The following is a 27482-nucleotide window of genomic DNA, read 5'->3' as shown; positions in this document are numbered from 1 at the left end:
GTTCTTTGTTCTTCCTTTCTTGAAAGGGCATGAAATTAGTGAATCAGCCTTAACTGCATTTCTTGTCAGTATGCCACAACCTTAGCGCCCTTTTAATTGTGTAGGAACCTTTGAAGTATATTATTTAGATTCAGTGCTGAGTTTGAAGGGAGCACGAAGTGTTTTTTCTAGACTTTAGCACTGCCACTTGCTTGCACTTAGCAAATGCAAAGCTATTAGGAAGCAGCTCCTCTCATATGACCTCATATATTAAGAAATGCTAAGAAGAAAGGACTTTTTCCCAGTGGGAAGGGCTACCATGGCAGTTCTGAAAGCAGAAATGGATCATCGCTTGTTCATTTTCTATTCACATTTCAAATGCAGCAGTCACTGTAGTATCTAGGCATCAGTAAAAGAAGTAGGAGGACTGAGACTAAAGAAGCTGATCTGAGCTGGGTTAAATACTATCTGCATTGATGGCCTTGCAGTTTTTGGTCCAAGAATTTGTTGGGAGAAAGGGGAAATTGTACATTTTTGTATTTTTTTTTATGCACCAAATATGAAGAAGGTACTTTAGGAAAATGTGGACCCATAAATTTGGTAATTTTCAAATTATCTATGTATTTCAATTCAAAGGAAAAAAAAAAATCTCAGGATCACAAAGAAACAGAATTATCATTCATGCTTTAGTATTTCTTAATGAAGCAGAGAGCAGTACCTTGAACCATGTATTTCCACTACAAACTTATTAGAGAAATTTTAACATGTGTTGTGGTTTCAGAATGTCTTCTGAAAACAGAGAGATCATTTAATTCAGAATAAATTTATAGTCAGGTAAAATCAGTTAAATTCCAGATGCCCCTGCAAGCTAGAACATAAAATGTAATATCATCTGACCAACCCATAGTCATCTGTTTGTCTCATGTGCTGGTGTTGGAGTTGCAAATAGCTGGATGCTGTGCTAGAGAGTCAGATTTTCAGTCCTCTCTTCTCACTCTCCAGATTGGTGTCTAAATCTGGGAGTCACTCCCACACCTCACATACAGAGTCTGCCTGGGACATGGTTGTTTATTAAAGGGAAAGCTGCCATTGCGGCTGCTCTGATGCAAATCATTCAGATCCTTGGCCTCATCCAGGTATACAACATCAAAGAGACTGAATTGTACTATGTGTTTACTGTGTACTATGTGTTACCATGTATCCAGCACATGACACAGACCTAGTAAGAACCCTGAAATCTTAGTATTTTGTCTGTATGCAATGGACCGACATTGTGTGAGGAAAAGAAATAGGGGCTCTTTCTTTTTAAGGTCACCTTTCCTATTTGCCAAGAAGAAATGTTAAATTCTGTTATAATGAAACAGAAGTTAAACAAAGCCCTGCTTGGAAGATGATTATTTACTAAATAAATTTTAGAGCAGGCGAATAGAACAAATATGACTCACAGAGAGCAAATTTAAATCCTAGACTGGGATAAACATCTCAAAACTCAACCCCACTTTACAAAGCAACACAGGTTTGGAGGAGCCTTAGTTCCTTTGAGGATTCGGGCTTTTAAATCACTGAGAATTTTAAAGATGTGCTGTAGGTGAAAGAAATACCAAGAAACAATCTAAAGAATAAATTTGAAATACAGTCTGCATGTAGGAGTGTCTCTTCTCCTGACATGCGGAATTTCAGCTGCAGTCAGTGAAGTCACAGGTACGTGGGAAGATTGAAGAGCCATATAACACAGCAGCGCTTCCCAGCTGATTGGCAAAGTAGCCACTGTCACTTAAAAGATCAGTAGGCAATGCCAAATAAGCTCAATGGAGAGGGAGTTAAAATTCATCATCAGAAGAAGGGAAACAAACAAAACAAACAAACAAACACAAACCCAAATTAAACCACTCTGGTAAGCCAGGTTGAAGGTAGCTAGCATCTGTGCAAAACGTGGGATCTTGGAAAGGTCAGATGTTATTATCCAATGAAAAGTTAAAGGGCACTGAATGAAATGAATTAGTTGTTGCTGCAAAGCATCTAGACATTCTGGGAACAGAGCCAGTGTGAACAACAAATGATCAAACAGAAATAATGCTGAGATATCTGCTAGGAGAAAATGAGAATATTGCTGTATTACAGCATTCTCACATAGCTCAAACAGCAACAAACAGCAGACCAATAGTTTGTAAATGCACAGTAACGATTTGTTTGCTTAAACTGAGAAGAGTTGTGACCTGATGAGATGTACCTCCATCCCTTAAGGGAGGAAACCTTGCATGCTGTTTTCGCTTCTGCTCCAGACTTGCTGTGAAGAACTGTATATCCTCCTTCTGAAGCAGTCAGTAAAATAAAACATTGGAGTGCAGGGAACATCATCTTTTCACTGGCATCAGTCTGCAACATCTTACTCTTCAAAGTGTCACTGACTCACTGAAATGTTTTTTGTCCACCCCCTCAAGTTAGCCTTGTATCTCACATTGGTAGATTTCCCAGTTTGGGGTTGAATTACAACTCTGTTGCTGGAGTATTGACTTTACATTGTTGGTTTCAAGGAGTTAAAGATTGTTCCCAAAACTTCAGCTTTTCCTATTGCAACCCGAAACTCAGCACATTAGGCCAGATGAGCAGAGGGAATGCTCTGGCAGGATGGACTGTTGACCAGGCTGTAAGAGGAACGTGTCCTTTCAGAGAGGAGCCTCACCAAATGAACCCTTGTCCCAGCCCTGCCCCGTGTTGCTAGTCAGCAGGTCACCATGTTCTATAAAGCTGCCAAAAGAGCTATGAAGGAGAAAATTATCTGGGAGCTCATTGTAGGACATCTTTACACAGCTAAACAGGTCTGGAGTTTATGGGATCACCCACCCTTAAGACCCAGTTATGGCTCCACCAATAGTTTGTAAATGCACAGTAATTGTTTGTTTGCTTAGACTGAGAGTTTTAGCAGTTTTGGTCCTAAGTGGGCTGCGTTAATAAGGTGGCTTATTGCTCGCACAGGAATCTCACAGCTCTTTCAGGGATAGACTTTGATATATCTCCTTCAGTTCAGTGGGATTTTATACTAAATGCTTGGCTGGAGAGTGACTTTGCATGGACAGAAAGTGATGGGATGAGGGGGAATAGTTTTAAACTAAAAGAGAGGAGATTTAGATTAGGTATGAGGAAGAAATTCTTCACTCAGAGGGTGGTGAGGCACTGGAACAGGTTGCCCCATCCCTGGAAGTGTTCAAGGCCAGGCTGGATGGGGCTTTGAGCAATCTGGCCTGGTGAGAGGTGTCCCTGCCCATGGCAGGAGGTTGGAAGTGGATGGACTTTAAGGTCCCTTCCAACCCAAACCATTCTATGATTCCTTGATATAAGTCATTAGTACATCATCCCATTGCCCCTACCAAGGTATCTCATTGTTTGGAAGGAGGAATGATATAGTGGAGGCCTGCTTTCAGCATCCTTTTTGCAGAATGTATGGTATCTGATAACACACTTTAAAGCTTATTTCCTTTTCTGAAACTGCAGGAAAGACGGTCTAGCTATCTGAGGGACTGCACAGTCAGTGTGGAAAGTGTTGAAATGTTCAACTACTGCAATAAAGAGGTCATATATTTACCTAAAATAATATGTTAATCTGAGGTTCTATTAGACCTCAATTTTCAGGACATGCCTTACACTCATTAATTTAATATTCATTTACATTTAGCAGCCTTAATGATTATATAATTATATAGGTCAAGAAAACTAAAATATCTTCATTCTCTCTCTCTCTCTCTTTTTTTTTTTTTTTTCTTTTTTTTTTAATCTCCTTAGAGTACGCTCGGTTTGAGGCAAAAATCCATGACCTGCGTGAGCAGATGATGAATCACAGCATGAGTTCTGGGTCTGGCTCCCTGAGGACTAATCAGAAGAGGTCACTGTATGTCAGGTGAGTAGGGAGAGCTTTCTCCTGGGAATATGTCACCAGCTACCCGGTCTGTGCCTGACTTTTGTGTTGTGGGTTCAGATGGGTGTTGAAAGAACTTTAAGGATCTGAACTGAATTGAATTGAGAAATGCATCAATCTTACAAGCACAGCATCATTAATGTGAAAATTGGATAAGGCCCTATTGCTTAATCCTATCATTTCAAGCTGTTTTCAAAGAGCATTGTACTTTTATAGTGATTCGGTTTTATGAGATGAAGATTTCTTACCATCTGTCAGCTCTTTGATATCCGAGATGGATTTTGTGGTGTAGTGATGCATTTCTGCGTTTCTGCGATTTTGTGCTGTAGTGATGCACGCGTTTCTGCGTGAGGCCTCGTTCAGACATAGAACGATTGTTCTTATAAAGAACAATTTTTCCGCAAGACATTCTCACAAAACAAGGACTATTATATGCTATGCTAAGTATGTGACAGTCTGCTGCTCTCCTCTTGCACGTGTACCCTTTATCAGTCTGCACATCTATCACACTGCAACAAATTTACCATCTACCTAGCAAGATCAAATATGCAGATGAGACCCTAAACAAGCAAATGTAGGTAGCTTAAATGGGGTAGTGAATAGCATAAAAACTGCCAAACTGTAAGCCAGGTGTAGTAGTGGACTGCTACAAGTTTTGCTTGGACTGTGTTTGCTTGGACTGTCTATTGCCATAGTCATTGCTGGCTGTGAGACTGGGAGTCACCCAATTGGCCCTAGCAAAGCTCTTGCTGTCACTCATGCCTTTTGGGACTTTGGGAGACTATGGGACTCTGTGCCAAATATCTTAATAGTCTTAATAATTATGCTTCTCTAGGCTTCTCATTTTTACTTTTTTTTTTTTTTTTTCCTCATGCTCAGCATATAATTTGAAATTCCTGACAATCATGAAGTAAAGGGAAGCAATTTGTCAGCCTCCAGGCAGTGATAATTAGTCATGGGGGAGCTAATTCAGGTGATAACATTGCAGAGATCCAATTAAGGCTAGATTCTCCATTTTGTCATTATGCCCTCAGCATGAAGGGATAAGGTAACGCAGAAGGAAGGAAAAAAATTGTTAGCGCTGATGGTCTTATTCTAGTGGACAACAACCACATTAAGCACTAATTGGTACTGTTGCCAGAAAGGGCAAAGACTAAAATGCTGTTACCAGAGGGCTATTGGACAAGATCAGGTTGGAAGCATCATGCGGTGGGTATTTTCCAGACCCAACAACGAGTGACTTTGTAGTTAAGAGTTTTGGTCAACTCCTTGAAATTGCATTTTTAGAAAAGCTACAGTCATTGGCCATGTAGGTACATATCCAAGCTTACTTTGCTTTGAGGTAAGCCAGAACTCAAAACGTGAGGAAGAACAGTGCAAGAAATCAAAGCCAGCAACCACAAGTCAATTCAAGTGTATATATAAGTGTCTAATGCAGGACCGTGAATAACTTACTGGTTTGAGCTGCAGCAAAGCTCAGTTACCCCTGTATCAGCATCGACCTGGTAAACCCTGCTGAGAACCAGGGCTTATTATCTTGCACACAGAGCCAAGCTAATATATCTCTGCTGCATCTGGAGTAGCCTGGTTCCTCTGTACAGTGTTGCTCTGTTTGCACTGATGAGCCTGGCTTTCTGCTAGTTCATGAATTCTGGATGTGGTCTGTCTCACTAAGCTGATATGCCCTGGTGCTTCACTGCAGGAATCTTTGGTGTCTTAGCCACATATCTAAATATCACTTCCCAAACCATAAATGTAAAATCTGTTCTTTTATTCCAGACTTGCTCCAAAAAAAAAAAAAAAGCCCTAAACCTCTCAAGCAGAAATCCTCAAAAGCCTCAGTCTCTTTTATTAACATGAATTTGTGCAGTCAAACCTACACAATTGGCTGTGTCCAACTCTGAGAAGTCTGCTTGAGAAGCTCTGTATTTTGCATATTATTATAATGTGTTTGTAGTGCAGCAGTGCCTGGAGCATTGTGCTAGGCACTGTTAGTTCAAATCATACACTAATTACAAAGGTACCTTATGTCTACATTAAGCACTGTAGAAAAAAATAAATGTGGGCTGGGAAATGTGCTTGTTTTCTGAGATTGAAATTTTTACGGCACTTTATGCATAAACTCCTTACAGCTAGCAACCCCTGTAAAAAGTCTAGGATTCACCATATTTTGGTATTCTTACAATCCATGACACTTCTATTTCAGTTGATTATTCTGGCCAGCGTCTGCAAAAGAACCAGAGGCAAATTACCATATGTTGCAAATCTGTAGCTGTAAAGCCAAGTCAAGTTTGCTGTTTTCCCCTCTTTGGTATCTAGTGATTTTCCTGTCCTTCACTGAATACAAGCATAGTCATTTTTTAGCCAGAGAGTTTAATCAAAGCAAATTCCAGTGCAAGGAAATAAAATTAAGTTCTATATATGTTGTTAACAACTGAAAATGCACATAATAATCTGCTCGTTGTAAAGCCTAAAGGAAAGAGGGTGAGAAAAAGCAAAGCTCTGTGAGATTTCCCAGTGGATGCAGGGCTCATTAAATGCAGGTTTTTCTTACTTACCTCACAATCTCTGATTTCCCCCCACTCCCACCATCCTCTGGCTTATGCTGTTGTAAGAAAACCCATCTCAGTGTGCAGCCACCTTCCATCAGTCTCACTGCTGTCTCAGAATCCTCTTCAAAAAAGTGACATGCCAATAAAATCGTTTTTATATCCAGCATTTTGCTTGCTGTCCACTATGCAGGCAACATCTTCACACTGTTCATTTTGTTTCCCCTAACTTTTAATGACCAGAGCATACTTCTATATCTTAGCTAGTCACTCTGAGGCTCTCTTTGGATAGAAAGAGAAGGACACCTCCAGGGAGGGAATCTTCATGCATCTTATTCATCTAACCTGTTCTAGACATCTGCTTTAGAATTATTCTCTCCACAATATATGTTTCTACATCTGTATCTAGGGGGCAATCCAGCCCCCTACTGTAACAGCACAGTTTTAATTAAGATATATAAAAGTAGTTATATTAAATGAAGTGAGGTGAGAACTTAATGTGGAAATAATGGTTTGAATATAGGACTAGAACAAGTTGGATGAAAGCAATTAAAAGTCATATTTAAGCAATGTATATACTACATCAGGAAAACAATTGCGAATGATTTATTCAGGATAAATTTTGTAGCTCTGACATGGTCTTTTTTTCTGTGCATAATTTTGTGTTTCTTATTTATTTATTGTTTTATTGTTTTATTTATTTATTGTTTCTTATTTATTTATTTATTTGTCTCAGTCTGTCTTAAGACTTTCTGATGCCTCCTAGAATATTTTCCATGAATTTTCTGAAAATGTTTTTTCAATACTTACTATTCCTTTTGTATCATAACCTATGTCTCTGGGATGTTTTCAGAAAGGTCACACCACTAACGGCAAAGTATTAAGAGACTTCAGGGGAGGACTGAGCAGTGGGGCATGCTGTTAACTCTTTTAGGAGCTCACATCCTCTTTGCCAATCTCTCCAATGAGGAAAAAAAAATACAAAAAGCAAAAAGCGAGAGAATGCATGTGAAAAATAGCAAATTCTATTATTTAGAATTCATTTGTTACTGATGTTAAATTAATTTAATTTGAATTAGCTGAAATTCAATTATTGAGGACCAATTCAATTCTTTTCAATTCAATGGGATTCATCTATCAGCTCATGATTAATAAGGAAAGGAAACAAACCTTTCACCAGCTAAGTGCTGTGCTGTGCTATATACACACGTAGTTTTTTTTAGTATTACACATGCAAATTTTTATCTTGCTTTTCTCTGTATGTACTAAGCTTTTAAAATCCGCTCTTGTAGAACTATATATTTGGTTGTTTTGAAATAGTTATGTGCTTTCCTTTGTCCTTGTAGATCCAGATCCATAGCTGAATTTTTCAGCCAGCTTGTGAGAACTCTTAGGAAACGCTAGATGACATTATTTAACGTAAAGACATGACAGCCTTTTGAAGGTGTTGTGGTTTAACCCAGCAGGCAGCTAAGCAATACACAGCCATTTGTTCACACCCACCCCACCCACCTCACCCTCACAATGGGATTGTGGAGAGAATCACAAAAAAGGGTAAAACTCCCGGTTGAGATAAACACTGTTTAATAGGATGGAAATGGAAGGGAAATAATAATTATGATAAAAGGATATACAAAACAAGTGATGTACAATGCGTTGCCCATCATCCACTGACCAATACCCAACCAGACACCCAGCAGCAGCCTCCCCCCTGGTCAATTACCCACATATTTATTGTTCATCATGACACCACACGGTACGGGGCATCCCTATGGCCAGTCTGGGTCAGCTCCTGGCTGTGACCCCTCCCAGCTCCTTGTGCACCCCCATGTACCTCACTGGTAGGGCAGCACCAGAAGCTGAATGTCCTTGGCTCTATGCAAGCACTGCTCTGCGACAGCTAAATATTGGTGTGCTATCAGCATTAATTCTCATCCTAAACACAAAGCACAGCACCATACCAGCTACCAGGAAGTGGATTAACTCTATCCCAGCCAAAACCAAGACAGAAAAGTTAAGCATTAGGGAAGTACAGTACTTTACAAAGTTTGGTGAATGCAAGCAGCCTTTGAAACTTTAGTATAAAATTATACAGCTTTGGAGGAAACTGAGAGCTTAAGCATGATGAAGGGTTTTTGTTCAGTTGATTTACTAGTTTCCTTCTGAACTTAAAGTACTTATGCTAGATTTCTGAGCATAAAAATAGATACTTCAGTAATGCATATTTTATTGCTGCTGGATGTACAAAGGAAAGGATTTCAAGGACTCACCTGGCACCCAAGAACTGCTTTCTTAAGTTGTGTTGTTGATTTACAGATGAAAAATAATCAGATAAGCTTAGAATAAACAGCCACAGTGCCTTTTAATCTTTATTAAAACTAGACAGCTTCTGAAATAATGTCTGTAATTAAAAAATCCAATGTGCCAAAACCACAAACAGGTGCTTTGGTATTGCTATCACTCAGCAGTAACAACTCAAAAGCTTTATAGATACCCCAGTCCTTCCACTGTTATTTTACTGTTTAAAATCTGTTTGATATCATCAGTGACTAAAAATCAGTGCACCTAATCATGGCTACTTGTTGTCTTATATTGACAGACTGATCAAGATCACTGACATGCAGATATTTCAACTTCAGCACTACTTTGAAATATATCAGTGCAACGCAAGTTGTACACTTAGGTGTAAAGGTGGGTGTGGAAATCAGAGCTGGGACAGGGCTGGATCCAGATGTAATTTTGGTAGCTGGAATTTCTCCTAGCTGGAATTAATGCTAAACATTTTGTAGCTTTGATAGGAATGTGCTGTACAAACACAAAGCATTATGTGTTAAAAATGATTGTGTTCTGGTTCATTTCCATTGAGCCCTAAGGAACAGAATCTGAAGATATGCCATAGCAACTTAGCAACAGCTGAAAGGAAGTCAAGGCTGAGACACTTTGGGATGTTTATCCAATTTCCAACTTCCAATTTCCAGCACAATAAATTCGCCATTAGGTCTTAGACACCTTTATGTGCATTTCCTGAGCTTCTTAGAAATCAGCATGATGCTGTATAGCTTCGAGAGACTTGATTACCAACAAATCACAGAAATTCTGACTTCGGAACTTTGCTGAGTTACAACTGAAGACTTTGGCTGAAGCAGTTTGTGAAGATCGCATGTGGCATGTGGGGCTGGTTTTATGTAATGTCTGTTACAGCCACCCTTCAATCTCCCTGTCAGTTTGGAGGCAGTGAACCCCCATAGGCCACTGAGCATCAGATCAAGGCGCCATGGGCTAAACTCTCCTGGGAGCACTGCACAGCAGGTTGTGATAAGAGCAGTCTGACATTAACATGATAAATGCAAGCTGTGGAGACATCTTGGTGGTGAAATCTGAACTCGTGAATATATCAGCATTGGTGACAGAAAACTCTGCTCTGTAGATTTAGAAGGAGAAATGTGATAAAGATGTAATTTATTTTTCTCTTTTCTTTTCTTTTCTTTTCTTTTCTTTTCTTTTCTTTTCTTTTCTTTTCTTTTCTTTTCTTTTCTTTTCTTTTCTTTTCTTTTCTTTTCTCTTCTCTTCTCTTCTCTTCTCTTCTCTTCTCTTCTCTTCTCTTCTCTTCTCTTCTCTTCTCTTCTCTTCTCTTCTCTTCTCTTCTCTTCTCTTCTCTTCTCTTTTCTTTTCTTTTCTTTTCTTTTCTTTTCTTTTCTTTTCTTTTCTTTTCTTTTCTTTTCTTTTCTTTTCTTTTTGAAGGAGTTGCTGAGGGAAACAGCAGAGGTATGAAATGGTCACACCTATCTATTGCAAGGAGACATAATATATATAAATATCTATATAGAGATAAGTTAGTATTAAAATGTTATAACCACATGTACATGGTCTTCACTTAAGCTAGTTGCTTAGTCTCTCTCTAGAGTCGGTGGAATGCTTTTGGCACTTTCAGAGTACAATTCATCTCATTCAGAAGTAGATATCTGAAATTGCTCAGGCGAATCATGCCCTAAAAAGGTCTGTTTCTCACAGTTGAGTGGAAGGAGCCTCAGGTGATTAGCAGAGTTGTAAACATCTATATTACAGTCACTTAAAGCTGTGAGACCTGAGCCACACCCACACGGGCACACGCAGACACACACACACATGCACAGTGTGCATGTGTGTACCTTGTAGAAGCGGTAACATCAGGCTCTATGGCCGTTTATTCTATGACTTTTTCTGCTGTGTGTTTGAGTAAGTCACTGCGACGTAGCTTTGAAAGTAGTCTGGTTTGTTCTACATGTTCTTATCCCCCAGGATTCTGTCTATATTCATTTGCCACTTTCATTAGTGCTGTTGAGAGTGTTTGATGATAGACCCATGTTCAGTGCATGGTCCTCAAGCTGGGTAAGTTTACGATTCATGAAATATCCCAAGTTGGAGGGGACCCACAAGGACCATTGTCCACCAGTGGCATCACACTGCACATCTCAGGCTTCAGAACATTGTAGGTCAGTCTAAATTTCTGGAGACTAAATGTGAGTTTGGCACCTCAGTATTGTTGTTTGCTTTTAAGAGAGAAATAGCTAGAGCTTACAGAGCCGTGCCTGTACTTGAATGGCATGACAGAAACTATTAGAATTCTCTTTAGTGAAAGGTAAGTGAGGGGAATTGAAATTTTAGTACAGTTTGTTCACTCACCTTGGATTATTCTTAGGCAACTGAGTGGTCCAAATGGTAGCAGAAAGCAGAAAACAGCATTTGGAAAATCTCTGCTAAATGGCATAGTACAGAAAGCTGGGTTTTCTGATGGTCTTTAGCAGACATGTTTGGAAATGGTCAGATAGGTACGCACAAAACCTACACTTGTGAATGGGTTGTTGCACTTGAAATGCCATTTCAGACTGGAAAATTGAAACCCAACAGGGGAGTTACTCATTTCATATGTGCTGGTTTAGTATGAGTTTCTTAATATTCAATTACTGCATTTTAGCTGTTCTTTCTCTGAATATAGGGTTTTCAGATCTTGCTGGCAGCAGTGAGCATTTTCGCTGGTTTCAGTGAGCAATGCTCAGAGTCAGAACCAAGGAGATGGTGCAAATGTCTATTTTTCAAAGCATGGGGGGTCACCCTGCATGCTTGAGAGACTGTAGAATCACAGAATGATTTGGTTTGGAAGGTACCTTAAAGCCCACCCAGTTCCAACTCCCCTGCCATGGGCAGGGACACCTCCCACCAGCCCAGGCTGCCCAAAGCCCCTTCCAGCCTGGCCTTGAACACCTCCAGGGATGGGGCATCCACAACCTCTATGGACAACCTGTTCCAGTGCCTCACCACTCTTACAGTGAAGAATTTCATCCTAACATCTATTCTCAATCTCTCCTCTTCAAAACAATTCCCCTTTGTCCTGTCATTATCTGACTGAGTGAAAAGTCACTTTCCATCTTTTTTATAAGCCCCCTTTAAGTACTGAAAGGCTGCAATGAGGTCTCTCTGGAGCCTTCTCTTCTTCAGTCTGAACCACCAGCTCTCTCAGCCTTTCTTCACAGGAGAGGTGCTCCAGCCCCCTGATCATCCTTGTGGCCCTCCTCTGGACCCACTCTAACAGGTCCACATCCTTCCTATGCTGGGTGCCCCAGAGCTGAACGCAGCACTCCGGGTGGGGCTTCACAAGGGCAGAGCAGAAGGGGACAATCACCTCCCTCCACCTGCTGGCCACTCTGTTGATGCAGCCCGGGACACAGTTGGTCTTCTGGGTTGCAAGCATGCACTGCTGGCTCATGTCAAGCTTTTCATCCACCAAAACCCCCAAGTCCTTCTCTGCAGGGCTGTCTCAATGAGCTTTTCTCCCAGTCTGTACTCACGTCCAGGATTACCCCAGCCCAGGTGCGGCACCTTGCACTTGGCCTTGTTAAACCTCATTAGGTTCACGTGGGCCCCCCAGCCTGTCCAGGTCCCTTTGGACAGCATCCCTTCCTTATGTTGTATTGACTGCACCACTCAGCTTGGTATCTTCTGCAAACTTGCTGAGGGTGCACTCGATCCCAATGTCTCTGTTGTTGATAAAGACACTTAATAGTACCAGTCCCAAGACGGACTCCTGAGGGACACTGCTCATCACTGGCCTCCACTTGGGCATAGAGCCAATGATCCTTTCCCCAGGTAGATGTTCATGAGCTGAAGCAGTGAAATTGAATAATTATTCACTCAGCTCTTTATTAATTATCAGAGGTGCTGAGGAGCAGAGAAAAATGAAGGATAGGAAGATGAGGTCACCTGGTGATACAACAGACAATACATCCAATACAGAGATTACTTACTATTTTGAAATTCATGTTTAGTATTTGGCTCACATAACCTATGTGTAAAAATAAGCAGGAAAATGAGACCAAATCTAGTATCCAGCTATGTTTTCTTATGAACCTCAGACTGCTTATGGAGGATCACTATTTTGGTGTTTACAAAAACAACTATGTTCCTCATCCCACAGCACTAAGTACAGACTTTTCACAAGATTTTTTTTTTATTTTTTATTTTTTATCAACTAAAAATTGAGAATAAGGAATGTCTGCATTCAAGCTGATTTTACTGAGGTGACCTCTCATGGATATCAGTGGGAGCTGTAGGCATTTTGCAGTTCTGTGAATTATGCCCATGAGTTTTTCATAGATCCTTACTGAAGTGCCTGAACTAAGACACACAGCTACATTCACAGAATCACAGAATGGGTGAGGTTGGAAGGCATCTCTGGGTCCATCTGTTCGCATGCCTTTTCAAGCAGGGACACCCAGAGCAGGCTGCCCAGGACCACGTCCGGGTGGCTTTTGGAGATCTCCGAGGAGGAGACTGCACAGCCTCTCTGGGCAGCCTGTGACTGGAAAGCCACCTACACTGTAAAGTGCTTCCTGCTGTTCAGATATGTTTAGAGAGTGTTATCACTCTCAGCTGAAAGATGGACGTGAGAATTATTACAGTATTCACAATTCAAAAGCCTTCAGGCTTATATTGTAATTACATTTGGGTGCTAAAATAAGCCCTGAAATGTGATGCTGTAAATATAACAATATGCCCCATCTAAGTCCTAGGACTATGAAAATCAATGCATTTTATATATTATCAGTTGAAACTATCACCCACCTTAAAAGCTGCTGTAGTTTTTCCTGACACTTACTATATTTCTTAGCATTTTGCAATATTGATACTAATGAACAGTTAGGGAAAAATGAGGTTAGTTTGCAATTTTTAATAATATTTCAGAGACAAAAAAAGACAAGGTTAATGGAGAGTGAAAAACGAACATGTAAACAAATCAGTCAAAACAGCCTCGCCTTGGCTTGACATCAGCTCTCTCCTTCATATCTTCGTGTTTATCAGACCTACTACTCTTAGGTAACTGGTGTGAAATAAGCCCAGCTGATTCCGTCCTGAGATGTGGTCCTGCATCTCACATACTTCTTGCCCACCATCTCACCCACGCTGTCTTCTCTGAAATTCAGGATGGTGTCTGGTGACCCCCGGCATCCCGCATGAGGTCCCAGAGATGCTGGGCACCTGCAGGGTTGAGTTGCTGCTGCTGCCCAGAGAGACCATGCATCACCCCAGCCCAATGCACAATTCCTAGCTGTGGGGTAAATCAACAATCTAGAAACCCTGTCACCAAGGGGTGATTCTCCAGTTGTGTCAAAAAATGGATGAAAAACAGATTTATCTGTATGTGTTTGTAGCTATGCAAATCATTAAACTCTTTGTGTTCAAAATCACGAGCTAATGCAAGTGGTACTGAGCACCTCGAAGGACTGAGCCCCATGTGAATAAACTGCAGCCTAAAGTAATCTCAGATAACAAGCTCTTCTTAAAGCTCAGAATATAAAGCAGCTCCCTATCAAAGCATTTCTTGTCTAATTCATCTTATCTTTACATTATCAGTAAAACTTGTTAGATGTGAAATAGCTGGTTGAGACCTGAAATCATGTCCTTAGTGCTGAATTATTAATGCCTGCTGAAACAGCTTTTCTATTAGCAGCTTCAGTAGAAGTAAGTAGTACACACTTCTGGCAATTTCCCTTACTGTTCTGTTTCATAAGTGATTTAAATAATGTCCCAGAACAGGTAATGTGCTTGACATGCAATGTCTGCTCTAAAGAAGCAGCACACCTTTTTCTTTTCTTAAAAGCTCCTTTAATAGCTTTTCCTTGCACACGTATTCTGCTTTCCTGTTCCCTAGTGGGACTGCCTGCTTTCTGGTTTAGAACCTCATCCAGCAGGAGAATGTCAGATAGAATCATTTCCAAGCCAGAAAATGATGATGAATAACTTAGCCATGTGTGGAAATAGGATTTGTTTGAAATTTCTATAGCCAAGATAGTCACAGCTTCAGACAGCCTCATTTCTAAGCAGAGACTCAGAAGATGATCCATCAGTGCGGGGGGGGGGGGGGGGAAGTGACAATGAAGATAAACTGTCTGTGGCTTAAAATGGCTGAAAGTGAGTCAGCAAAACATGCATTTAAGCTTTGTCTGTTCTATTTGAAAAGCTGTCTAATCCAATAAACAGTTTCTTATGATGTTTCCATGTCAACAGCTATAATAGGACACCATGGGTTTGTGCAGCTCTCAACTGGAAAAGTACACGACACAAAGTTAGATCCTGAACGCAGAGAAGGAAACCCATTGAAGCAAAAACTCATGGAACTACAGTCAAAAGTTGGAAATCTAAATATGTGCATTGGCACAGTACAGGTTAGCAGTGTCCAATGTGAGAGAGAGGTAAGATTGCTTGGCCCCTGTTAAAAAGTTCTTCACCTGAGCATCTTAAATGGAAAAGTTATAAAGATGCTGTAGAACGGGCTCTCCAAATTAGCTGCACTGGTAGAAAGCTGACAACAGTGTTGAAACAGAATATAACCCTGCTGAACAGAGCAGTGGGAATTCTCATTTGAAGAGCCTTCCGATAAAGATAAATGAGGAGGAACTTTTGTCTCACCGCAAGGCAGTCCACCTGTGAGAAGGGAACCCAACCAAGTTAAGTGATGAGGCTGAGGAAGAGATTAGTGGGCTTTCCCAACCTTTTTATAGAGATATCAGAAATAGAAATGACTGTACTAACTACAGCAAGCCTGCAAAGGATTTGGAGAATTGCTTAGCAAAGATGGGGATCACAGGGAGCTCTTCAACATCTCCATCTGGTCATTCCCTGCTACCCCGTTCTGCAGCAGGGAACAAAGTCCTGCAGCAGGGAACAAAGACTGGGACCTCCCAGGCCTCATTGGCATTGCATTGAATAGGTGCTGTTTTAGATGCAGATAGTTTGCAAAGTTTGCTCTAGGGGATGGTCGTATGGCAACAGTCGATAGTCCTGGCAGGTGGGATCTGATCCTCTCTGAATGCACCTTGTATTCAGAGCACACAGAGTAGAAAAACGTATCAGAGACTAGCAAACATGTATATGCGTATATGTATGTGTGTTTGTGCATCTGCCTTCTGCCATGTCTCCAGATTTGCCTCTCATAGACACTGACTGGGCCACACTTCTCTTACAAGTTCTTATCTAATTTGCTTACGTAGAAATGTAGCAAATAAAAGAAGACTATGAGCTGTTTGGTAAAGTCTGCCAGATGCTTCTCACTAAATAAGAATTAAGATAATGAAAAATTCATAGGCTTTCCATAAATGCTACTTCTTTTTCTTATGTTTTTCAATTGACATCGCAGACAATGCAATTCTTTCACCCAGTATATTGTGCTGCTATAGTTATCAATATGCCTGCTAGCACCACATAATATTTATTGCTATACAAACTACTGCCTACAGGGAAGGCAACAGCATGCTGCTATCTCCACTCTCACATCTTCCTCCTAGTTGTTCAAAAGAGTCCTGGTGTGACAGGAAGCAGCTGAAAGCTTTGTGAAAAGTTAGGATAGAAGCAGTTACTCGAAGGAATAGGAGAATTTTTTTATAGCCTCATATTTCTAGCCACCTAGATTTTAGTTATTCCAGATTGAAATAGCTTTTACCTTAGCATGCTGATCATAGTAAGTGTTTTCTTTTCATCTCCAAGAAGTATCAATATTCCTTTCTTTCTGCGAACCAAAAAGGTCTGTAATTTTCCCTTTCAACAAGTGCTATCTCTGCAGCCACATTGTCTCTTCTTAATGTCCTTGAGGCACTTTAGAATCCAGGTAGAGGTTGCAGTGACTGGCTGTTGTAATTACTCCTTGCTGCCGAGACTCTAAGACAATTTCTGCAGATAAGTATCACAGGTTATCAGTCATGAATAGGAAGCCCAGCCTAATGGCCATCAAGCAGTATCTTACCTCTCTCTTGCAGATGGTTCAAGATACAGAGTCACACACAGTTCAGACCTTTTGTCTGTTCCCCTCTGTATCCAGGCAGTTGGATTTGCATTTGTCAAAATTTGTGGTATTCAAAATACTGAGAGAACTCTTATTGTATGAGAAGTAAAGTTTTGATTTGAAAAATGCCCATGTATTTCTGTAGAAGGAAACAGACATCTATGTGAACTTATCTTGAAAACAGTTTAACAGAGACTGTAAACAGAATCAAAAACATTTTCAGTAGAAGTGCAGGGGCCATGGCAGAAGCAACGTTTCTAACATGATTCACAGATTCAAAATGCAGTTTTCCCTTTCAGTATTACCACTGAAAGTGATTTTGTCCTTTCTGTAGTGGCATTCAGAGCATTTCCATACCTGTGGTGAGCTATTGCAACAAGACGGCTCTGCTGCAGCGAGGAGCTGTGAATGCAATATCCTGTGAGATGCCCCGCAAAGTGCATTCACCCTCAGAGTAATCCTGCTGTGGTGTCTCTTCCAGACATGATGCTACAGACAGATTTTTATGACATCCACTTACTGTTAATTTAATAGCAAATCTATCACTTTGTTAAATACTTAGATTTTAATACAACTTATTTTTGTTATTTAGCAATCCAGTGTCTGGTCTTGACTTCACACTCAGGATGGTCTCCACTGCCATTACCATGGTCAGAACTAGGTTCCTAAAGCAGCTAATAGAGCTATTAGGACCTACATGATTTCAGCACACAGCACTTCAAATCTGATTCATATGGGTTTCATTCTGGCTGTTGTTAACCCAGTTAAAATACAATTGAACTTATCAGTCTTTACTCTGGTTTCAAGTCAGAATCATGGAAAGTTCCAGGAGTAAAAATCAGAATTCTTTCTTTGTCATTGGTATTTGCACGTGGATTCATCTTGAAAAGCTCTTGCGCTTCAGGAAGTCTGTTGACAAAACTGAACTGGACCTGAATTTAAGTCTCTGGAAATTGAGTTACCTACTTAGGCTTCAATAATTCATTAGAATAGTGGTAGCTGGATCCAAATAATAGCTGCAAGGAAAAAAAAAAAAAACTAATGAATACAAGTGGACACACTTCCTATCAGGTTCTGTGCTGGGCTAACTATCCAGCCAGATCTAGTGGTTGCTACTACAAGATGTGTGAACTCCACAGCCCACACCAGGTGCAGTAACCAAAGGCATTCAGCACAGGTTATAAACTTCCATGCACAGCAGAGAGTAAGCCAGGCAGCCAGGCAAGGTTCACCGGTTTAAGGCAGATAACTGGATGATTTTACCAGTTCAGTTCTTTCACATAGATTTGATCTCATTAAGCGAGTCCCCAAGAGATTATTTCAATATCTGAATGTGCATATGCAGCATATTTGCATAAGTCAGGAAGGATGACTTTTTATTATAGCTACTATGTTAATGTAATGATCTTTTATTTTCTTGATACTTTCAGGAATTTGTATTTTTTAGGTTATTTCTAGTTTTCTTTCATTCATATTGTTGTTTGCTGCTAAGATTCAGAAAGTGATTAAAAAGAACATCATTAGAAATACGGGGATTAAAAAAAAAATAAATCCATCTTCAGTAATCAATATGTCTGATTTTGTCTGTCCTTTACATGAGTGTAGACAGTGATTCACTTAGCAGTACTCCCCTATAGGCTCCCTTTAAGAAAATCACAGCTTCACAGCTATTAAAAAAGGCTGGATAAAATTCAACAGATAGTTTTGCCCTGAAGGAGGATTTCAGCAGCTTTGGCTACAAGACTGTAGAAGTAGGGAAAAAAAAAAAAAAAAGAAAAAAAAAAGGAATATCAATCAGCATACAAGATATTTTTTCTTACTGAAGGTATAAAATAATAGGGACTTTGACTGAATTAATGACTTGAAAATTATTCAGATGAATGCAAGGAACATCGCTGAATTCAGGGTCTGGAAAACATGGGGTTGTTTTCCTCTTGGTAGAGTGTGAAATAGCGGTATGGTAGGTGTTTCTTAAGCTATTTTAGTTTCATTTTTTCTGTATCAGCATTCCAAAATCATCAGGCACTGGACCAACATAAGAACATACTCCTTTTTAGGGTGGGCAGTATGAAGAAGGGTTAAAGTTTCTTTTCCCTGAACTTTCCAACTGCTATCATTTTCTTTGGTTCATTGCAGCAGCTCTTGATTTACATTAGGATGAGAAAGAAAAATCCCTGTTTGGTTAATGGGTTTTGAATTTTTAAGAAAGGATGCTTCAATTATCCTCAGGTTTGAATGCTACTTTATTGGGAAATTTTACAAAAATATTAAGTTGCTTCAGTTCAGCTTTTTGTGTTCCATCTACGGAAATGTTGCACATTGCCCAGCGTGTTATACTAAAGACTTGCTTTTTTTTTTTTCTTTTGCCAGCTGCCTTGGTGTCTAAATATATTCCAGAACTATAGGGGACATGAATGTGAAATGGGATTTTATTATATTTGGGAAGAGCAGATGGATAAGGATATGGAATAAGGAAATTATTCTAAAAGAGTATAATAAAAAGCAAGTAATAATTATGTCCTTTACAAGCAGCAGTAAAACATATCTGCAGCCAGTATAACTAATGGTTAATGTAGTGTGAATCAAGGAGTAATACAATGTAACTCAGGCAAAAATTGTAGGGCTAATAAGAATTTTACCCAGAAGGATGGTGCTTGGAAGTTCCCTGTGTGTTTAAAGGACACAAAGAATTTTCTATCCTATCTGAGCTCTTTGTGAAATGATCTAAGACCTAAAATACACAATTATATTGCTGGAGAGAGATGGAGTGATGCTGAAGCACTCTGATGAGTTGTTTGTTCATTGTAGGACACCTACTTGTAGCTATTGGAGATAAAATAGAGTTTGAATAAATTGTCTAAGAGTCTTTCAGTTACAGAACACTGAAGTTTGAGGTCAAAATTTATCTAAAATTTCTGAATTAGATATCTGAGAAGAGGTTGGGTTTTTATCTTTTTTTATTGCCAACAAATGGGAGGAAATACATGACTCACCAATCACTTTTTCTAATGGGATCAGAAGGGTACTTCTAATGCTTGAATTTCCAGTTAATGGCCTTGGCCCTGGTTAAAGCTATGAGGTGTCATAAACATGAAAATCAGAACAGGTTTAAGAAAAGGATAATCCAGTCTTTCCCTTACTTCTGTCTTATAACTAAGGTGCTGGAGCCACACAAGTCGTGAAGAAACCATATTGACTCAAATAAACTCCTTTGAAAACATATCACCACATCCTTTCCTTTGAATGCATATCAAATGTCTGGCTTTTCATCCATTGCTGTTATGACAGGCTGAACAAACAAAAATAGAAATCTATGTAGTTTTAAGTTCTCTTATTTCTCTGTTGGGCTGTTGTTAAGGAAATGAGCTACAGTCCAAGATTATTGGCATGGGATCCGTCTCAACACTTACTCTAGAGGCATAGCCTTCTAAGTCAAGGACTTCCTCTATTCAATCAGCAAATAGGGAATACTTGTAATTGTGTCTTTGTCAAAAAGTCTACACCCACAAGAGAGGATCGGGATTGCTGAGATGTAGGTAAAAACAACACTTTTGTTCTTTGAGTATTGCTTGAAAGTAGACTTGCTAACATTCAGGTCAACTACTTCAGTAAGATTCTCTCTGAAAGATATTTATACCAGAAACATTACAATCTTTTGAAGTCAAATACCAGAAATGTTTTTCATGATGTGTTCCCTCACCTCTGCTCACATTATAATAGGACTTTATAGGGTGAAGATCATTTAAGAAATCAGCTATGCAGAGTATTCCTGGAAAAATGAAGCACCAACAGAAATAATTTAGTCTAATCAAAGCTGGTGAGGAATGCTTGTATGAAAATACAAATACTTTTGAAATAATCATAATGGTCTGAGACTTAAAGATTATTCAGTATTTCTGTGAATGATTTTTTGCCAGTGTGTGTACAGAGTGATCTAATCATCCCCAATTACATGAATAATTGAAACTTTGTTTGAGCCGATTGACTTATTTTAGAATTTATTTCCTCATTTCTTAGCATTTTTCACTGATAAAAGCAGCCATCTACTAGGAAGGCTAAAGTTTCCACTGCCAATATTTTGTCTGACATAGATTTCCCTAACAGCTAATTAATTGGTAATTGTGATGGGGAAAATAAAAAAAGAAATGTTTATTTCCAGTTCTAGAATAGTTCTGGGTTGCTGTGTAATCATGCTCTGCAGAAGGGGGCTGTCCTTTTCGTTTCTTGAATGCCTATGAAATTGTATCTACTGCTTTAATGGAGGAAGAACAGTTTAACTTCAGTGTATTTTCAACTGATAATGACCATTGTTAAACAATCATGATGGCTTCGTTGATCCTGCTTCTCAGGAGAGAGAAGGGCTTGTGGTGATGTGAAGGTTGGAGGCCATCCTGGGCATAGTGATCATGAATTAATAGATTTTTTTTGATTCTTGGAAAAGTATGGAGGGGGGTTGGCAAAACTGCCACCTTGGAGTTCCAGAGAGCAGACTTCGGCCTGTTTAGACTGGTTGACAGAGTCCCTTGGGTGGCAGTCCTGAAGGACAAAGTAGTCCAGGAAGGAAATCCTAAAGGTGCAGGTTGTTCCCATGTGCTGAAAGATGAGATGGTGGTAAAGAACACCAGCCTAGCTAAACAGACAGCTTTGACTAGAACTTAGGAAAAAAAAAAAAGGGGGGGGGAGGGGGAGGGGAGGGAAGGAAGAGATAGAGTTTATGACCTTTGGAGGAAGGGGCGGGCCAGGAGGACTGGAAAGATGTTGTGAGGCTATGCATGGAGAAAATCAGAAGGGCCAAAGCCCTACTTAACTTAATCTGTCTACTGCTGTTAAATACAATAAAAATTACTTCTATAAATAAATTAGCAACAAAAGGAGGACTAAGGACAATCTCCATCCTTTCTTGGATGAGGGTGTTAGTGGCCCCAGGTGCAGGACTAAGGACTCATCTTTGAATAAACATTTTGGCTTTTTTTGAAGATGGGTACAACATTTGACACTTCCAGTCATCAGTAACATATTCTGATCTCCACAGCCTTTAAAAGATGACAGAGGACTGGCTATGGCATTGACCAGTTCTCTCAGCCCCCTTGGATACAGTCCATCAGGTCTCGTGGATGTGTATGGGTTGAGTTCAGTCCTTACCTACTGCTGGTATTTCTTCTTCCTGAACACCATTTCCAAGCATAGCACCTGGTGACACCTTGTTGGTAAAGACTGAAGCAAGGAAGGAATTGAGCCTTATCTGTGTCTCCTGTCACTAAATCACTTAAGCCATTCAGAAATGGTCCCACATTTCCTTTGTTCAGCCTTTTAATGCCGATACAGGTGTAGAAGCTCCTGTTGACCTTGACACCCCTGGCAAGCCTCAACTCGTGCTGAGCTTTGGCTTTCCTTGCACTATCCCCTGCTCCCACTCCTGTATGCTGTATTTTGTACATTTAACACAAGGTGCTAGTAATCAAGCATCACACAGTGGCATCTGCCTAGTAGTTGAAATTAAAAAAAATAAAAAAAAAAATCAAGTTGCATCTTTATTTTACTCATGTTGTATCTGTTCTCTATACATTGTTGTTTTCCTTCATGCCTTCTTTATGCACTAATTGCTTAATATACATGATGTACATGTATGACCTGAAATGATTAATACCATTCTGTTCTGTTCTTGCTCTATCCATCTCTTTAAATGCTATATTTGGATGTTTTCTGGTCTCCACATCCTTTTCTGTAGTATACCGCAGATACCTTGTGTAGATAACCATTAGTCCTTTGATGAATTACAGGCATCTTACTCATTAATCTATTATCTAAGAGCTCATCAGTCACGGTTTTCAGCTCTTCATTACTTCAATAGCACAGCTGCAGTCATTACATTTCACATCTTTCAACACTTCAACCCTTGTTTTTGTGTATGTCTGGAACTTTGAGTGAAGTAGATGGGATTTTGGAAGTCTGGGACTTAGGCTGTAATGCACAAACCTAAAGGATGTTCCCTGTGATTATAGTTACAGACATCTATTACTTCTGGGGGTTGGGTGAGAAGCAACTTAGTGAGATTCCACTGTTCAATGCTTGTTCCCCCTGAGCAGTGTTTTGAAATTATAGTTCATCCCATGATATGCATTTCCACTCCTGAAATCTAGTTGTGTATTTCACATGAATTTTTCGAGCTTAATTTGGATTTATTCCTTCCTGGGTGTCAGAAAGAATGGAATTACACTCCTCTGGAAGCATACTGCATTCATTTTTTCTCATCTTGCTATCCTTGCATCAATATACAAATAAAATAGCCTTTGAAAAAATGTACCTTTATCAATGACGTATTTGACTTTTCTAAGAATTCTGCTCAGCTGAATAATGTCACAATTCAGTCTGCTATAGTAAAAGCATCACAATAAATTTTCATCCATTCAATAATGTGGCAGTTTTCTCAAATTTCATAAGACATCAGTTAAGCCATAATTAAACCATCATGAATGCCTTCTACTTCCAATCTGTCCTCTTCTCAAACAAATCACCCCTCATAATTAATTGAGAGAAATGACGGAAACAGAATACTGTAAACTACTTGAAAACATATTTCGACACCTAACACAACCACAAAAATAATGCTTTTCCAACAGCATTCCTTTCAGAATCATGTTAACGGGCAATGAAGAAATGCTTAAATTATAGCAAAGCATGGTAGCATGACAGTATCCATATTTTAATGTTCTGAGTTTTTCAGGCTCTCCCAGACCATTTGTAATAAAGTAAATCTTTTCATTGCTGTCACATCACTCCTGCCTCATTTTAAATCCTATTCTCATCCTTTTCCTTATGCTATGTAGGCAGAAGATAATCTCATTTTATTTGGTAAACCTCTAGGTTTTGTTTAGTAAAACTGAAGGATGAGTTCTTAATGACAGGAAGCAAAATATGTGAGCTCTAGATAATCCCATTTGTTGAGAGTCTGTGAAGGAGGTTAATGCATTTTTGTAGGATTTTCCCAGTATTTGGTTTATTATGTTTGCAGCTAACACTGCTCCTTACCTCCTTTCTCTTATCTCTTTAGGCAAAGCCTGTGAGACTTCTTTCCATGCCACCATTCGTTAAGTGATGTACTGATTTATCTTCATTGATCTCACTGCACAGTGTTTAAGAAATTGATGTTGCCATTCAGCAACAGGGCACACTCTAGTTCTTCCTCAAGTCAATACAAAATGGGTCACACCTTGAATCACCCCTCTCCATACTGAATAGTTTTCAGTGTCAGTCAAGGACAATAGAGTGTTTGGTCAAAGTAGAGGATCCTTTTAAGTTTAGCAGCCTGTATTAAAAATAAATAAATAAAGAAGTTATTGCTGATTGATGAGGGGAGAGGCTTGGAACTGACTTTGTTAAAAGCATTTTCCAAGGTGGCTTGTAGGAGTGAGCAGAGTGAAGATGCAGTGGCAGTGAACATAGCTGACTCCAATGTCACCTGTACTTCTAATGGAAGCACATGCAACTTGCAAGCCATGCTGTGAGCTACAGGAGCACAGTCTTGGCATCAAAGCATCTCATAAATAGATACATGGTCTACAGAGGGTGATACAAGGTGCTTAACTTAGTCACATAAATTCTGCATACAGTAAATGGAAGTACCTTGTAGAGATTTCAGTTTTGTTGTGCTAGGCAGAGGGTTTAGCTAGATACATCCTTAATGGAGCTCCTTTACAGAGCACAGCAACACCTTAGAGGTGGATTAGATTGAATCAGTCTGCCCTGGATTTAGCTCAGAGGAAAAATTGAATGCAGGCATATGCCTGAATTCTTATTCTTGCTGAAAACTTGGCTTTGGTCTCTGTATTAGGTATCAGCTCTTCTGGGAACTTCAGAGCAAAGCTGTACAAGTGAGGACAGGTTCTTAATTACTTACTAGGCAGCAATCTCTGCTTAAAATGTAAGAGGAAGAGATGGTGGTTATGACAGTATCCTTACATTTTGCAAAATATCCTGGCAGGTGCATGTCCTTTTTCCCATATTATTGCTGTTTCAGTCATAGTCTGCCTAGAACCACTGACAACAGCCATGATAGCACATTGGCAGCTGAATCCCTGAGCCCCCAGTCAAGAGGTTCCCACCAACTTCTTCCTTCCAAACTTTAACATTCCTTACCCCTCGGCCACACTGCCCTTTCAAGGGAATGAGTGAAAAATGTTTTTTTTTTTCCACAAATGACAGTCCTGTGAACTTTCACTTTATGAAAATGAGAGTGTTCTGTCTTTGAATCCCTTCAGTCTGCTGAGAGAACTGAATTTATATCTACTCAGTCAATGGTGCGGGAAAACCTTGAATCTCCCATACCCAAGTGAGTCTCTAGCCACTAGTCTACTAGAAAAAGGTAAATATCACAGCTGCGTTTTTGAATGGAAATAGTCTTCTTTTTTTTTTTTTTTTTTTTTTCTCCTGAATTCAACTTTGTATATGCTTTTTTAAGCATGTTCACAGCATAATAAGATTGAGCCCTGCAGGGATTAAATGCAGCTTGGATATTTCTCTGCCTTAAATGTGAATTCCACAAATGTTTAAACGAGAGAGAGAGAGAGAGAGAGAGAGACATACTGGGTCTACTAAAGGTAGTAGGAACTCTGATTTTTTCAGGAAGACATTGGTGCTTAAAATCCATCTAGGTCTATTTTAGGCATCAAAACCAGTCAGTCTGAATCTTTCTCTCAGCTTTGACTAACTAAAAGTGTCCAGAAAGTTTTGTCATAGGCTGTATTCAGTACTCTTTTACCCTGTTGAACTTGAAGGAACTATCAAAGAGGTAACATTAGAAATGGCTCTGATTTTCAGGATCATCTGAAGCTTTCTGAATAGTGATCATCAAGAAACTCCAAGGCAATTACAATCACAGTCAAATCTATATCTAAAACAAATCATATGCCAGCCTGGATTTTCATGGGGTTGTATAGTCTCAGAGCTGCCATTTTCTCCCAAAGAGACCATTAAACTAACAAGCCATTTTAAAGACAATATCAATGATTAGCAAAGAAAATATCATAGTTGATTTGTGAGCCACATTCATTTTAATGAATTCATTTCACTCCATAATGGGAGTTCCAGCTGCTGAAATGTGTTATGTTGGACATAGCTTTATCTCACCAACAAAATTATATGATTTCTTAAAACATGTTACTGTGGCATAATTCCTTGGTTATGACTATATAATCCAGATAATCTCATAGCCCAGTTTGCAGTCAGAGCCTTGATTGCTCACACCATACTGCTAATTTACTTCCATACTCTCTTTTGGAGTAAAGTACCTGGTTGCCTCCAAGACCAAATATGGATATGTTATTTTAGGACAGTTCACTCCAGAGATTTCTCTGGGCAGTATGGATAAGACATCCCTGGATTTGTTTCTCTTTGTATGCCACAGTCTTGCAACCCTATCCTAGCAGGCTTCCAATCTCAGAGATCCCTATATGCCCTCACACCCTCCATGTTCAGGACGTGAAATGCTATTCTGGTACCATGCTATAAAACTCAGTCTGTGAAGCTACAACATGCCATTAACATTACTTCAGTCACTTTGAACAGGAAGAATACCACATTCATAAAATAATGGTCTCTAAAGGTCATAGGATGTGACGGGCTCAAAGCAGACCTGATCCTAGTGCTAAGCAGTGTGGATGGTGTGTGCTACAGGGGATTAGCCTTGAACAGTGAGGTTGCAAACCAGCTGGCAGTATTAAACACTGGTGTAGCTATGTCTAACTGCTTAAATGTAGAGTAATACTAAGGCAAAGGCACAAGCATCTTTTTATAATTAGCTTCCATTTAGAAAAATATTCAGATTCAAAAAGATCTTCAAGACAAATGTCTCAGTCTAGAGAAGCATACATCTGGGTTATGCTGATTCAGAAATGTCAGGGTAAATTTTACATAGATGTCACAAATTATAAGAGCTTCCATCTACCAGTGCAATTATTGCACATACGCGCAGTGCTTTCTGTTCAATCTCTTGTTTTGTGAGGACCAGTTTCATGGCATTTGTAGTAAAGAAGTGCTGTTGTTTCTGATCTTGCTTCTCTTTAAAATTCCACAGACCTTGCAAAAGACCCAGCTGTTGCTTTAAAATGCAGAAAAGTAGGACACTATGCCACTCGTGGGTGCTGTCATTACAGACCCATGTTACTGTTTTCTGTCAGCTAGAAGTTAATCACTTCATTTTTTATCCTGTCAATCATTTAGCAACAGACGAACAAAGATATCTTTAGGAAACAGTGGCATCTTTTTTCTCCAAGGCACTTTTTGCATGAACATTATGATGATATTTCTCTTATTTAGTTTATTATGAGGTATAAACATACAAACATATTTCTTAAAACTTTTCTTTAGAAGTTGCTGCTTCAGCATTTACTTGACATCCAATTTAATAGTTTATTTTCTCTGAAAATGCAAACGTTTTGACTAATGAGGTTTGAGAAACAGTTTCCAGGAAATTACCGTTCTACTCATGTTTTTTACCCAAAGGCAAAAGGAGCTAGATTTTTAGTGGAAGATTCTCACTAAAACTGAGGAATACTTGGATTAACTGCATAAAGAAATATGGTGCTGTATGAGGACACTGCATGTATTCAATAGTATGATTAAAATATAAATATTACTATGCTAGGTTTGAAAGATGTGCATGCACTTGCTATCTTGCAAACCTGAACATATATAGGTACTTTTAAAATTATTGCATTTTGTATTTTACCAG

The 27482-nt window shown here is 39.4% G+C and overlaps 1 protein-coding gene across 47 annotated transcripts in view; it reads left to right on the top strand.

Moving 5' to 3' along the window:
- The window catches only part of DLG2 (discs large MAGUK scaffold protein 2), a 1058052-nt gene that overhangs the window by 952890 nt on the left and 77680 nt on the right, over nt 1-27482 (top strand). For all 47 annotated transcript variants that reach the window (XM_083797000.1, XM_083796967.1, XM_083797009.1 and 44 more), the window contains one exon: nt 3760-3874. In XM_083797000.1, the coding sequence (XP_083653126.1) occupies nt 3760-3874 (115 nt within the window). The remainder of the gene's footprint in view (nt 1-3759; nt 3875-27482) is intronic.

This window comes from Anser anser (assembly GCF_964211835.1).
Source record: "Anser anser genome assembly, chromosome: 1".
NCBI classification, from domain to species: domain Eukaryota; kingdom Metazoa; phylum Chordata; class Aves; order Anseriformes; family Anatidae; genus Anser; species Anser anser.
The sequence above is the reverse complement of the archived record's forward strand: the minus strand, read 5'-3'. Positions and strand labels throughout refer to the sequence as shown.